At 51.4% G+C, this 13,336-nt stretch overlaps 1 protein-coding gene across 2 annotated transcripts in view; it reads right to left on the bottom strand.

The window, feature by feature from the left end:
• The window catches only part of JAG1 (jagged canonical Notch ligand 1), a 36,248-nt gene extending 23,807 nt beyond the window's left edge, over window positions 1–12,441 (bottom strand). For both annotated transcript variants that reach the window (XM_005568349.5, XM_005568350.5), the window contains exons 1-3: window positions 11,892–12,441; window positions 11,132–11,437; window positions 2,438–2,489 (exon numbers count right to left, since the gene is read on the bottom strand). In XM_005568349.5, the coding sequence (XP_005568406.1) occupies window positions 2,438–2,489; window positions 11,132–11,437; window positions 11,892–11,972 (439 nt within the window). In that variant the 5' untranslated portion in view covers window positions 11,973–12,441. The remainder of the gene's footprint in view (window positions 1–2,437; window positions 2,490–11,131; window positions 11,438–11,891) is intronic.
• Between the last annotated feature and the right edge of the window lie 895 nt (window positions 12,442–13,336).

The raw sequence follows: 13,336 nt of genomic DNA, 5'->3' as shown, positions 1-13,336 counted from the left end.
GTGTAAGACAAGGCTGGCAGGGAGACAAGGCTGGGCTGCACAGAGCCTTGTGGGCCACGTGAAGATCTGTCCCAAGAGCAACAGAAGGCCACCGAGTGGTTGGTTTTTCATAATAAGGGTGACAAGCCAAGGTTATGCTCTGAAAAGACCAGGATGGCAGAAGAATGGAGAAAGCACTAGAGGTGGGTCAGAGCAGATCAAGGTGGACCAGACGGAGGCTACTCTAAGTTCGGTCATGAGCAGATGGTGACTTGGACCAGGGCAGTGGCAGAAGGCAGGCAGATTCAAGTGAAGAGCTGGAGAGATTTTTCAGAACTTGGAGGTGGACTAGGTATGGATGCTAACAGAGACGAGGTACACAGAGCGCCTTCCATATTTCTGACTTATGGCAGTGAGCGTTCAAATATCAGTGCCAGACACCCAGAAAGGGCGCTAGGGAAGGGACTGCTTTTGTCAAGAGAAGATCCTGACTTTGGTTTTGGCTGTGCTGAATTCAAGATTCCTTGGAAGCATCATAGAAGAGGTCAAATAGGCAAGTGGAAACCATTCCCACCAAACTCATCTCCTCTTCGGGGTTCACCAAGTGAGTTTTGATAACCCGCAATGGGCACCCGTGACTTTGTATCAACCCCTCTCTCTCTAAAAACAGAGGTTTAAAAGACCTTTATTCCTACCCCAGTCTTCCTTGTTGTCCTCTTCCAGGGATTTGGTTACCCCCCAAGCAGGAGATGAAACATCCCAGAACCCCAAAATGGGGCTACCTGGAAATGCAGACAACTGTGGGTAGTTCTGGACAAGCCCTGGGTTCCCAGGGACATAACTCCCTGACCAGTGAGGCAACAGTAGGCCCAGGAAAGGTTCTGCGAATGCTGGAGTGTGGCAGGGAGGTCTCTCACATGTCCCTAACAAGTATACTGACCCAGCTCTTATCACAGGCCAGTGTCAAACTCAAGTTGTTCACTCTACCGGTGGATTGTTTCAATAGCTAAAAGGGAGGGGAAAGAACACCAGGCCGACACCATAATATTACAGAAGAGCCTATGCCTCCCCCTCTCCTCGACCCCTTCTGCTTAACGCTTAGTTACCATTGTAAGCAGGTCACAGTGACATAATGTTCACAGTCCTCAACGTTTGTGGCAGGGAAGGGAGGGGAGAACAAACAGGTGTCTGTGACCCTGACTGGCATCAGCCATAGCCAAGGCTGACACAGCTTCCCTGCCACCCCCACACGCGCTCCCCATGGCATTATGGGGTAGTCCTCTGGGGAGGAAGACTTGGACCTTGGACTTTCACAAGCTCCCCTCCAGGGAGGATGACACCCAAAGAGTTGGAGTTAAGATTCCCAAGCTAGAAGAGTGACCCAAATGGCCTGGGACTCTCTGGCACATCTGGGCTCAGCAATGATTCTGCAGCCCCAAGTGGCCCAATAAGCCAGCCACAGGTGGAAGCTGCCCACGCAGCAGGCACCGAGCCCTCACTGCACCCACGGTGGGCATTCACCATTCTCTGTCAGCAAAAAAGCAAGGCAAGGAAAGAGGAAAAGATGTTATTCACAGTGACAACAAAAAATTGCTAAGATAGAAAAGCAAAAAGAACAAGGCATTCAGAGAATGGAGAGCCAAGACAAGAAGCTGGATCCACTCTTCCTCATGCACACACCAAGAGATTTCAGTGCACATCAAGTTTTCCAGCAACAGCAACCCAAACTCTGCTGGCAAAAAGGGAACTGAAGTTTCGGCTCGTGAGCAAAAACACTGTAAAGTTACAATTAAAGAGCAAGACTACTTTGTAAGCCAGACTATGTCATTTCCATCACATCCTCCATGGCGTATCCACCAAAACCGACCCCTCACCGTCCTGAAAGGCAACCTGCACTGAAAACAGAGCCATCTTTCAGGAGGGGACAAGGCAGGTAATGGCTGTGAAGCTCTGTAATTCTGCTTCAATGAAAGGTCTGTGGCGCAGTGTGGGAAACCTGGACGGGCTAGAAGCTCACCTGCCCACCAAGTGAAATTCAAGGTCGGTCTCTAGAGCCCAGCACCACCTTTATGGCTTTATCTTTCTGATGAGAGATTAAACGCTCACTTAAAGTTTAAATGGACTTTTAAAAAGTCACTACTTTGATCCTTTAGCAGCCTACAAGGTTTTAAAGTTGTAAAACCATTAAGATCTCTATCCTGAAGATAATCTAGGTTTCATAATCAGGGAATGAGTTAACTGGGAGTCTGTTCTGGCCACTTAATATTCCAAGCTAAAATTCTAGAAAAGTTAAGGAATAGATTCCACTGACAGGTTCACCCTAGGGTGCAGGAGAGAACAGAAGGCAAGGGGTGGCAGAAATCCTAAGTACTAAGGAGACAGATCCAGCTCCAACTGGTTGGCCAAGCCCCACACTTCCACATGTGTTTAGAGAAAAGTCCACAGAAGCGATACTTACGAACGGTGTCATTACTGGAATCCCACGCCTCCACAAGCAACGTATAGGACCTCTGCAAGACAGATAAACAACAATTTAGCAATTCAGAAACAGGGTCGACTCTCCAAAAACTCGTACATTCTTGGCCTCCTCCCAGAAGACCCCACCAAACAAAACCATAATGCCAAAATAAAAATTCTATTGGTCATTGCTCTGAGTTCCTGGATGTTTAAATCCAAACCAACTCCCCTTCCTTTGTCAGTACTCTTCCCAGGTTGACAAATGACTCCTTTCACCTGGCAGGGACCCACTGGGGTCAACATGCATGCAGGCAGCTCAAAGTTGAGATCAGGAAATGCCACCTCCCTATATGATATGAGAGTACTTAGCATATAGTTTCCCAAAACTTTCCAGACCCTGACCCTAGTGCACAAGGGAGGGAAAAAAAACACAAAGAATTTATTCTAAGTTAACCTAACCAGGTATTTGTACCGAGGGGGTATTGCTAAGGTTACACTTTGGGCCCTGGTGAGGCAGTCTCTAGGGAGGCCCCCTTTTCCTTTTTAGAACCCCTTTGAAAGCTCTGTCTGTGTGAGACCATCCTGGCTCCCACAAGTATCGGGTAACTCTAGGAAACAGGAGGGGGTAGATGCAAAGCGACTCTGCAAGACAAAGAAGTCAACCTCACTTGGGCGGTGGAGTTGGGGGCAGATCCCAGGGAAGAAAGTACAAAGGGAGAAACAACCACACACCCATGGGTTATATTTATTGATGAACTTATCTGTTAATAAGATCTAACATTCCAAGAATAATCAGAGTCTACTAACTAAACAAATTCCCTGGATACTGGCAAGATGCCAGCTGTTAAACTGAAGGCACCTTTTATCTTCCAAGCTTATCTCAGAATTCCACCTCCCCAACCCTCCACCAAACCTAAGCTATTAGCAAATTCCCTCCTTTTCTAAAAATTTCCTTCGTAATTTACAGTAAGGTCAGTCTCGCAAAACACCAGCGTTTAAATGAAGCTTCTGCTATCTTGGCGCTGAAGAAATGTACTCAAGGCAGGTGGGGTAGACAAGGAACATGAACTGGGTCATGAATCCCCGCTTTGCTGTGTCAGAAACCAAGCCATCGGAAACAGAAGCGTGTACATTAAATAATACCGTGCTGTGCCACCAGAAGCACACTGCTGCCAAGAGAAGAGAAAGCACCTATGAGACAAAGGCAAAAGAGAAAAAGGGTAAAAGGGAGTTTCATTCATAACTCCAGGCCAGCTTAGTGCTCTCACAGTGACACAGCAGGTCATCTCTGAATATACAAATATCTTGTGATAGACCCTGCCTTGGAATTCAGCCGAAACATGTTTCATACTCAAAGCAGAGTAGGATTCCATTTCGTTCACTGATAACTGTGGGAAAATGCTCAGAAAAGCAAGCAAAACCGGGCAAGCCGGGGCACATACCCAGCCCTCTCCTGTTAGTGGCCACAGGTCCAAGTTCATTGTTGTTGTTACTATTTTATTAGCGAAAGTTATACCTTATTTACAGCCTCTTGAAGTTTCTTAGGACTTCCTGCAAATTACAGGACTCTTCCCTAAGAGCAGCAAGAAATTATATTTCTCTGCTGATTTGAGGTAACAGCACAGTCAGAATGAGGCCAAATGTGTGGCTGATTCTGTATAATTAAGCCCTTCATTTGCTGGTCACGTTGGGGCCCACGTCCTCCACTTCAACAATATTGTTGTAATTAATCCTCTGATTAAATGCATTGACACCAGGAGTTTTGACAGACTTGCACAAGCGCTAAACACAAATCCCACTGCAAGGGAAGGTGCCGGGACTGAGCTGGCATGGCAGTACTAACTCGGTTTAATACTCAAGGAGGAAGGCATCCTTAGGGCTTGCACAAGAACTTGGAAGACCAAGCGGTCTACCAGGCTCATCCTCGCCAGAACTGGGAAAACCTCAGAAGTTGCTGACCAACATCACCCCACCTGGAGAGAAAAGAATTGCACACGGCCCTACATGCCTGGCTCTGTGATTTTCCATGAACTGCCTTCTTTCTCAGAGGCAGAGACAGGGTGAAGGCAGGGAGCTACAGTGACGGCAACGAAGGCTGGACTTTTTTTCCTGCCTGTTTCAGGGAAGGGATTAGGATCTCCTGGGGCAGGAGGATTCCTCCTACCCAGCCCTACAGAGAAAAAGGATTCCCTCCAAGGCTCCTATTAGCAGGCACTCAACCTCCCACTCCATCCCCACACTATAGATCGATCAGCAATCAAGATAATTTAACAATGATTATTAGTTGCTAGAGAACTTTACTTTTTCCCAGGCCCACACTTGACCTCTGTACATCCCTGAACATACACCCAGGCACTGAGATCCCAGACCACGCACACACACCTCATGCCGTCAAAGCAGGGACGAGGCCACAGAGCAGCAAATCCACTATGCCAAAGTCACATACAAGCAGCCACTGCAACTCTGACCCCCACTAGAGGCTGAGTCCTCCATCCCAGGAGGGCTTGGAAAGGCAAGTGTTCAAACTTGTTTATACAGCAAAACAGCAACAAAAAAGCAAATACCTGGGTTTTTTCTTGGTTTCAGACTACAGAACTAAGATTCTGCTGAGGAGTCACCTGGCTTTCATCTTTTTTCCTTATGTTTTCCAGAACAATACTGTGGGGGCCACACAGGAGGGAGGGGTAGCAAACAGATCTTCAGTCTGGATTTGCAACTGAGTCACCTCAGCCCCTTCCCAGCTCCAAGCCCAAGGAAATGTGGCAAACTGGCAGCTGGTTCCCATTCTGGTATGGCATCAAAGAGGAACGGTCAGCCTTCAGAATTGCTTTTTGGAAGATTTCCGTGGAATTCTACCTAGAGGAGAGTCCTGGCATCAAAGTCCCAGGGCATCCAAGGGCCACCAGGCTCCCCCTCCGCCAAGGCTGGGGCCCCTGCACCTCCTCCCGCCCTCCACACTTAGGCTGCTGTGCCAAGGTTGTGTTCTCTGCCCTGTCCCACTCCATGGCGGTTACCTTGGCACTGGGCAGAGCGGTAAGCACTTAATTGCCACATTAAGAAGGGGGGATGTAAGAAACAAAGGTAATTGTGTTGGCAGCTGGGAGCTTCCTTTTCCTGGCAACAGTGACAGCCAAACCAAGCCCTGAGAAGCGGCTGCCTCCCCTCCTGCCAAGCTGACGGACACAAATAAACCGCCATCCAAACGGCACGCGTGCGGCGTCCAAAACCCCAGGCTGCAGCGACAGGCAGGCCCGCCGGCGGCACGCACATCCTGGGAATGCCCGACGTGCCAACGCGGCCATTGTGCACAGTCAGTCGGCTCCCGGGGATCGTCAGGGGCCCTGCGCTCTGCTGACTCAACTGTTGCTTCCTGTCGCTTGTCCTGTATTAGCATTATTTTTGGAGAGGCCCCATTATTCTCCATAATCCTCATTTCAGTCAATTCGGCCAACTCTATTGTCCTGCCTGTGTCTGGGTGGCCAGAGTATAAAATATTCCAATCACAAAACATATTAAGCAGAAAAGGTTGCAGGGAGTCCATGTGTGGGCACACTCACACGTACTCATGCACACCATGCCAGTGGGTTTCGGGAAGGTGAGATAAGAAAGGACAACTATCCTATAGCATCTAGGCTAAGACTTCAGACACAGAAAGCAATCAAGTCTGTAGGGCTTGACATGTCAATAGAGTCCGATCTGGTTACAAAGGGTGATTTTCTCATCAAAGCCCACCTCAAAGGCTCACCAAGGGGCCCCAAATCTCATATCCAGATTTGAGACTCTCAATGAGACATCCCCACCCCCTTTCCCATCATTACCCTTACCTGTTTGAAAAGCATCCCACTGATAATTAAATGCACCAGTTACAAAAGGGTGGCGAGGTTAATAGATAGAATACCGAGAAGCCAGCCAAGCACAACGGTCTGGTTCACACAGAGCAAGCCTGAACAAGAAGCCTTTCTATTTATTTACCAAAAGCGCATAAAAACTGGGTTGAGCTGGTAGAGGACTCTGCATGTTTGACTATTTACGTACTCCTTTAACTACTGGGAGCCACCTTGCGGAATTTCTTCCCAGCACACGCACTGCACCAATGATAGATGTCACTGGCACCATAAAAAAAAAAAAAAAAAAAATACCAGCAGCCATGGGGCTGCTGTGGTCCACGCGGTAATCGGAAATCAGCATAGAAGTCACAACACAGCCAGCCGGTGCCATGCACCAAAGTAAAGTTGGGATTTTTCTGAACCCAGGACCCTCCTCCATTTCCACCACAATTCTAGAATCACCACTTTCCATTCATCCCAATGTATCTTCCAACAGTTGGAAGAAAAGACTAAGTTTTTATATATTATATATATGTATGTATTTAAAAGCTGAAGCCAAGAGTCACTTCTCTCAGCAGCCTAGATCCTGAGCTTGAAGGATGGGGGTAGGTGGAAGAGCAACATGCCTCCAGAAGTTTGCCATGGAAGAATTTGCAGGAACATTTGCATTTGTGGATTACAATGCTAATTGTATGCACATCCAGAGATCATGCATTCTTACACTGTCACTAACCTTGAAAGCCGGACATTGGGACCAACTTCTGGCCCATCTACAATAGGGCCAGTGGATGATATGAATCCAGCCAAGGCCTCTGTTCACATTCCTGTTTTCAGATCAGGAACTCTGAAGGCTCCTTGTTGCCTTGACACTGTTTTTTTTTTTTTAAGTAAATTTTTTTTCCATGTTAAACTTCCCACATGCCTTCTATCTAAAAGGTCCCCAAAGGCACCACTATTTGGTGTGAAGATTTTGAGCAGCATTTAGATTGCTGATTTTCTGGGAGCTTGCATGCCTGTAAGTTGCTGCTGACTCTCCTTTTTACCCACTCAACTCCCCCAAAAGCCTCCACGCCAAAAGTTGCACTGTTTTCTAAAAACATCTTAAGTCCCTATAGAATGATGGGTGTGGAACTGGTGGGTTGCAAATTCATGTAAGTACAGGAGGTTTGAATAAGTTGCTAAGAAACAAGACAACAAGGAGGAAGAAAACACAGAAGGTTACACCTGCAAGAGAAAAAAGAAATATTAGAAACCAAGTACCTGGAATAAAGATTCCATTTTTGGAGCAGCTATTCTGCAGATACTTAGCACAGCTCTTTCCAAGCAAGCACAATTTCACTTTTCCCCAAGCCCAGTGTTGCAACACAGACACATCACTTCATCCCTTTGGTTTGAGGTAGACTTCTTACGGCAAAAGGCATTTCTCCACATGCAGAAAGTCCCTTGCTCTGAGCACATACATACACACATGCTCTTTCTTTGTATACATGCTGACCACATGGGTGGGATGTAAATCCTGGCTGCAGAAAGGAGGCTGGTCAAATCAGAACCCCATCGTTGCGCCCTCCATGTGCCCACACCATATCTAGAGAAGCTCAGGGACTGGGAAAGACAGCAAAAGGCATAAAATAAGGGCCTGTCGATTACATTCTGTGATTAGCATCATGGCAACTGGTCATTCAGGCCTGAAGTATGAAGGGGGCCAAAGCTGGCATCCCTCACACAGAAGAATGTTTCATTGGATTTTCCTAAAAAACAATTAAGTTGATCTCAGCAAGTCTTTTAATAGGATCAATGGAATTTAAATGTGAGGCTAATAAGCCAGATACCCCAATTGCTTCCCCTAACATTTCTCTAGATTCATTTCACTCTGGGGCCAATGTAGCAATACAGCTAACTGGGGTTCTGAAGTTCCCAAAAAGGTTTTGGGGATGAGTAGTGGTAATTACACTAATGCATTTTTAATAAGCAGGCACTACTGGGATTTAGCACGAATTTTGGGAGGTACAAATTAATCGTTTCAGTGATTTATAAGTGGTCATTCCTAAATTATTTCCTGTTAAGCCCAATTACTTCCCACAATAATGTTCTTATCACTTGGTCCCCCAACTTGAGAATCATTAATCTAGATAGTTGCTGCAAGTTAAGCCCCTTGGAGCAGCAACAGTATGAGAATTAGAAGCCAGTGGTGAAAAGCTACGCCAAGACCAGAGCTGGGGCAGTGGACACCAAGTGGGACATACTTAGATATGATATATGGCAGGAAGGGCCGCCTCTACAAAGCCTTTCACATGCACATCAGAACGTGGACTGTATATCATATCTGACCAAATCGTTTCCTCCTCGTCCTCTCTAGAACATGAACAGTTGCTTGGATGGGGTCATAATTCCAAACAAAGGGCATGAATTACATGACCTTCTACACTGACCTACCCCTGCACCCTTTGCTGACACCCAGCGTCAGCAAATTTGGGAGGACTCATGCAAATGGTAATTGTGCCTGCTAGGGGTTGGGAGACGAAAGTGGTTTGGAGTTTTGCTTTGTTTTTAACCATATATCCTTTTCTTGTTATCTCTTGAATTCTGTACTGAGTTCATTTATTTCCTATTCAAGGAAATCAGTTTTAAAAGACATAGTTAATTGCCAAACTGAATGAAGCTGTGCTCTCTACTTAAATACTTGCTCAGCTACTTAAGTGTTTCAGTTACGTTTATACTCAGCCTGGAATCATTCTTGAAAGTTATGGACTGTGCCGTTTCTCCAACCACATACAGAAAAACAAACACACCTAAACTCCAATTTCTCTTGAGAAGTAAAGCTTATGTTTCACAGGCCTTTTTGGGGCATGAGGGTGGAGACTTGTGATACATGTGTTTGTCCCAACTTCAAAAGAACCACATTCTCAGCGTTGCCCCATTGGTCTTCCCCCATTCGAGAAAAGCGGAGAGTCTATTTCATGGTTGGTGACCCGTGGGGCCTGAAACCACAGAAGAGCACCAGCAAATGCAAATCAATCGCTTCTCCTGCCCTCCCACACTATTTCCGCTCCTTTTCCATTGAGCACTCGCTGACCAAGTGTCAAAAGGGGACAGACGCACCTTCTAGGTCACTTTTCCTTGGCCAGCCTAGACTAGAGCAAGCCTCCTTGTTTTCATGCTAGCCATCCCTCTGACCCTACTCTCCAAAATGAGCCTCAGCCAGGCTGCTGCTTTTCCACATCACTAATAAGATTCCTTTTATGGTCTTGTGAAAAGCGAGGGGCTCCAGACAGATCCTCCGGCAGGAGGGTGGAACCACCTGCAGGCCCCTTCCCCCTAAACTTCAAACACACGTTCAAGGGCACTGAGTATTCACAGTCAGCTTGGGCCCAGCCAGATTTAAAGGTAGCCAGGCTCTTTAGCTTAAAGTTCTCCCTAATAGGGGATTAACAAACAAGATAAATACTCTTGGTAAAAATGAAATCCCACAACAGAAGCAGTCCTTGGACCTCAAGAGAGCTTCACATACAGTAGTGTTGGTTTTAATTTTTTTTTTATAAACCCTTTTTCATGGCAGTTTTTGATAAGTGTCTTATCTCACCCACAGCGGAGGGCACCTTATAATGCCAGCTCCTGTAAACGTGGATTTTAAGAGCCACCCCAAGCTTCATACACAGTCACAGCCTGATACTCTCCCCTCTCTCGTCTCCTCCCAGAATCACAGCCAAAGCTGGCGGACAGGAGGCAGCAGAGTGCACCCCATTAGAGCACGTGGTGGTAAGCAATCCTCTGGGGCACCGAGCTCCCCCTCTCACCACCCACCCTCCCAGCACAGGCTAGGCCAAACCCCAGTCTTGGCAATGAGTCATGCCTCCTGGACAGCGGGAGCCAGGCAGAGGGCACACCCCCAACATTTCCCTTTCCTCCCCTTCTGCAATCGCACCCATCTTCCTTCCACCCATTTTGGGATGTTGCAAGGGCCTCGTTGCAGGATCTGCCAGCTGGGCCCGGGGCCTCGAGCTGCTTTGGGGGCGGAATGGGGTGGAGGATGAGGGTCTATCACTTGCACCCGCAGGCACCACCTCCAGAAGACCACCCCTTCCAGGCCTTGGCACGGCCCCCGAAGGCTTGCGGGGGCCGTGCACCCGCCCTTCCCGGGGAAGTCTGCAAACACAGCTGTTCCAGAGCCCGGGAACCGCTGGAAGTGAGGCCACAAGAGCTACACCACTCGGGGGCGGGGGCAGGAAGGGGCCGGCAGCGGGCGGGGGTTCCCGGGTCTACAGCTCCTGTGAGGGCCCCAAGAACCTCCTCCTGCGGCAGCCGCCCCCGGCCCCTGAGCCAAGCCCGGAGAGCGCCCCCGCACACACTAAAATCTCCCGGGGAGCAGCGGGAAACGGACTCCCCCACACCCTCCAGGAAGGACACACCCGCCCTCCCGGCCGTTCACGGGAAAGGGGAGGTTGCCAATTTGGACGGCGTTCGCAGGCCAGAACTGCGCCGAGTCGCCTTCCACGGCGCACCAGGTTTAATTAGTTAAGAAAAGAGATCAGCTACAACGACCTCTTGGCTTGGGGCCGGGAGGGTTACTCCGGGAACTTCAAGTTGCAAGTTTACACCGGCCTTCCTAGGAGCCTGGTCCCATAACCCCTCTGGGATCCCCACTTTTGTGCACTAGGCAAACAGCAGCAGGAATGGGACCCATCTCGACTACCCCGGTCGAGATCTAACTATAGTGTCCCGGCTCCCCCAACCGCCACCCCTAGAGATTTCCCCCGTTAGCGCCGAGTTTCAAGCCAAAGCCCTTTAAATCCCTCTAGCAGGGGATAGCAAAGCTCGGCCAGGCGCGGGTGTGAGTCTCCGCCTGGCCTCCTTCCCGAGTCGTCACTCACCGGCCAGGCGAAACTGAAAGGCAGCACGATGCGGTTGCGGTCGTTGCCGCGGCTGGCCTTGAGGTTGAAGGTGTTGCCCCCGATGACAGGCGTGGACCCTGAGCCGAAGCTGCAGGGTCCCCCGGCCGTGACGCGGGACTGATACTCCTTGAGGCACACTTTGAAGTATGTGTCACACTCGTCGCGGGTGCACTTGCGGTCTCCCGGGTTCCGGGCGCCGCCGCAGCAGTTCCCGTTCTGCAGCTCCCCGTTCACGTTCTGCATGGACAGGATCTCCAACTCGAACTGACCCGAGGCCCCACACACCTGCCGGCGAGGGAAGGAGGAAGGTCAGCGCCGGAGAAAGCTGTTTTCTTCGAGTATAGAGGTGGCGACTCCCTCCCACTCCCCGCCCCGACGAGCCCTCCGCGCCGAGTGAAAATAATTTTGCAAAACTAGGTTCAAGGACTCAACATGATTCCGGGGCAAAAAAAAAAAAAAAAAAAAAAAATGCACGAGTGCGGAAGAAATCCGACGACGACGACTGCCCGGGGGGCAAGAGCGGAGCGAACGCGCCCCTGCCCGGCCTGGAGGGGTCACCCTCAGGAGGCCGGGGCTCCCGGGAGTTGGCGCGCTCAGCCCAGGTGCAGCCGCTCCGGCGTAGGGGCGAGGAGTCGGGCGCTCGAAGGCTGCCGAGCCTGCTCGCGGGGCTCAACCGCCCAGGGCGCCGCGAGGGGAGGGAAAGGATGGCTGGGAGCAAGGCCCGGAGAGGGGCTCCTACCTTGGCTCGCAGGGCACAGAGCAGGGCGAGCAGGAGGCTTAGGGGGCGCCCGGGCCGGCCGCGCGTCCGTGGGGACCGCATCGCTGCGCCGCGCGCCGCGGGCACTCGGGACGCCGCCGCTGCTGTTCGCGCTGGTGCTGCCGCCGGTGCTGCAGTCGCCGCTGCCCCTGCGGCCGCCGCGTCCCGGCTCTAATATACTCCGCCGATTGGAGCATGCACGACTGGAAAACAACACCACTTTTCAAAAGCCCTTTCAAGAGCGGCCCTTTCCAGAAGGCAAAGAGCCCGGCCTCCTTTTATTATTCTGATCGCTTCTTTGAGACGCTCCCCCTCCTCTTCCACCTCCCGGCTTTCTTTCCTTCTCTCGCGCTCCCCTTCTTTTATTATTATGATTATGCGCAGCCTTTTATTCCCTTTCAGATCAGCTGCATGGAAAAAGGGGGAGGGAGGGTAGAAAAAAAAAAACCCAGCCTAGCTCGCGGGCCGGCCGCAGGTAACACAATGACGCGTGCCCGCCCGGCTCTCGGAGAGGGACCCGGAGAGCCCGTCTGGCAGCCGCGGCCCGGGCTGGCCACCTCTACCCAGCACGCCGGGCAGGGCGCATGCGCCCTTATTAATATTCATGAGAGGGCGTGCTCACCCAGGACACGCCCCTCCCCTTCACGTTGCTGGGGAGGGGGTAGTGCGGGGAGGAACTTGGAAGGGGTCGGGGGCTCGTGGATGCTTAGGGCGGCAAAGAAATACCGGGGCCCCACAGCAACCCCTGTTCTCGGGAGCTTCGGGCCAGGAGGGAAGGGAGAGTGCGGGGAGGTACTTGGAAGGGATGGTTGCTTAGGGACGCGTGGAGGCCCCCAGCGGGGACCGCCCCCTCGGGCGCCCGGGACCGGGAGCCTTTGCCCGCGCGTCGGGGCCCCAGGTGTAGGCGCCGCGGCGCTGGCGGAGCGGTCGGAGCGGGGCAGCTTCCGCCTTCCGAGCCGCCTGCGTCAGCTGCGGCTTTTGCCCCGGGAGGAGGGCCTGCCTGCCCGCCGGGAGTTCGGCCCGCTTCCCGCGAGCGAGCCGCCCAGAGCGCTCTGCTGGCGGCAGAGGCGGCGGCGAGGCTGGCGCGCTTGCCGCCGTCTGCTCGCCCCGCGGAGGCGACCTGGGCAGACGCTGCTGGGAACTTTGAAAAACTTTCCTGGAGCCAGGCTTGCCGCAGATTCGAGGGGAAGCCTCGGCCGCGCCCCACTCCCTCCCAAATCCGAGTCTGCGGAGCCTGGGAGGGCTCCCAGCTTCCTTTCCAAACCGCGCCGGGGCAGAGGCGCAGGGAAACCGGGGGTAGAAGGCGGTGGGCACGCCGGGGCCGTGTTCAGGCTTTGGGAAGGGCCTGCGGAGATGCTGGTGGGCTTGGAAGCCCTCCCCGGCCCGCCGCCCCGGCCGCAGTGCCGGTATTGCACCTGTAGGCGGCC

This window comes from Macaca fascicularis, chromosome 10 (genome assembly GCF_037993035.2).
Source record: "Macaca fascicularis isolate 582-1 chromosome 10, T2T-MFA8v1.1".
NCBI classification, from domain to species: Eukaryota; Metazoa; Chordata; class Mammalia; order Primates; family Cercopithecidae; genus Macaca; species Macaca fascicularis.
Note: the sequence above shows the minus strand (reverse complement) of the source record. Positions and strands in the feature narration are given on the sequence as shown.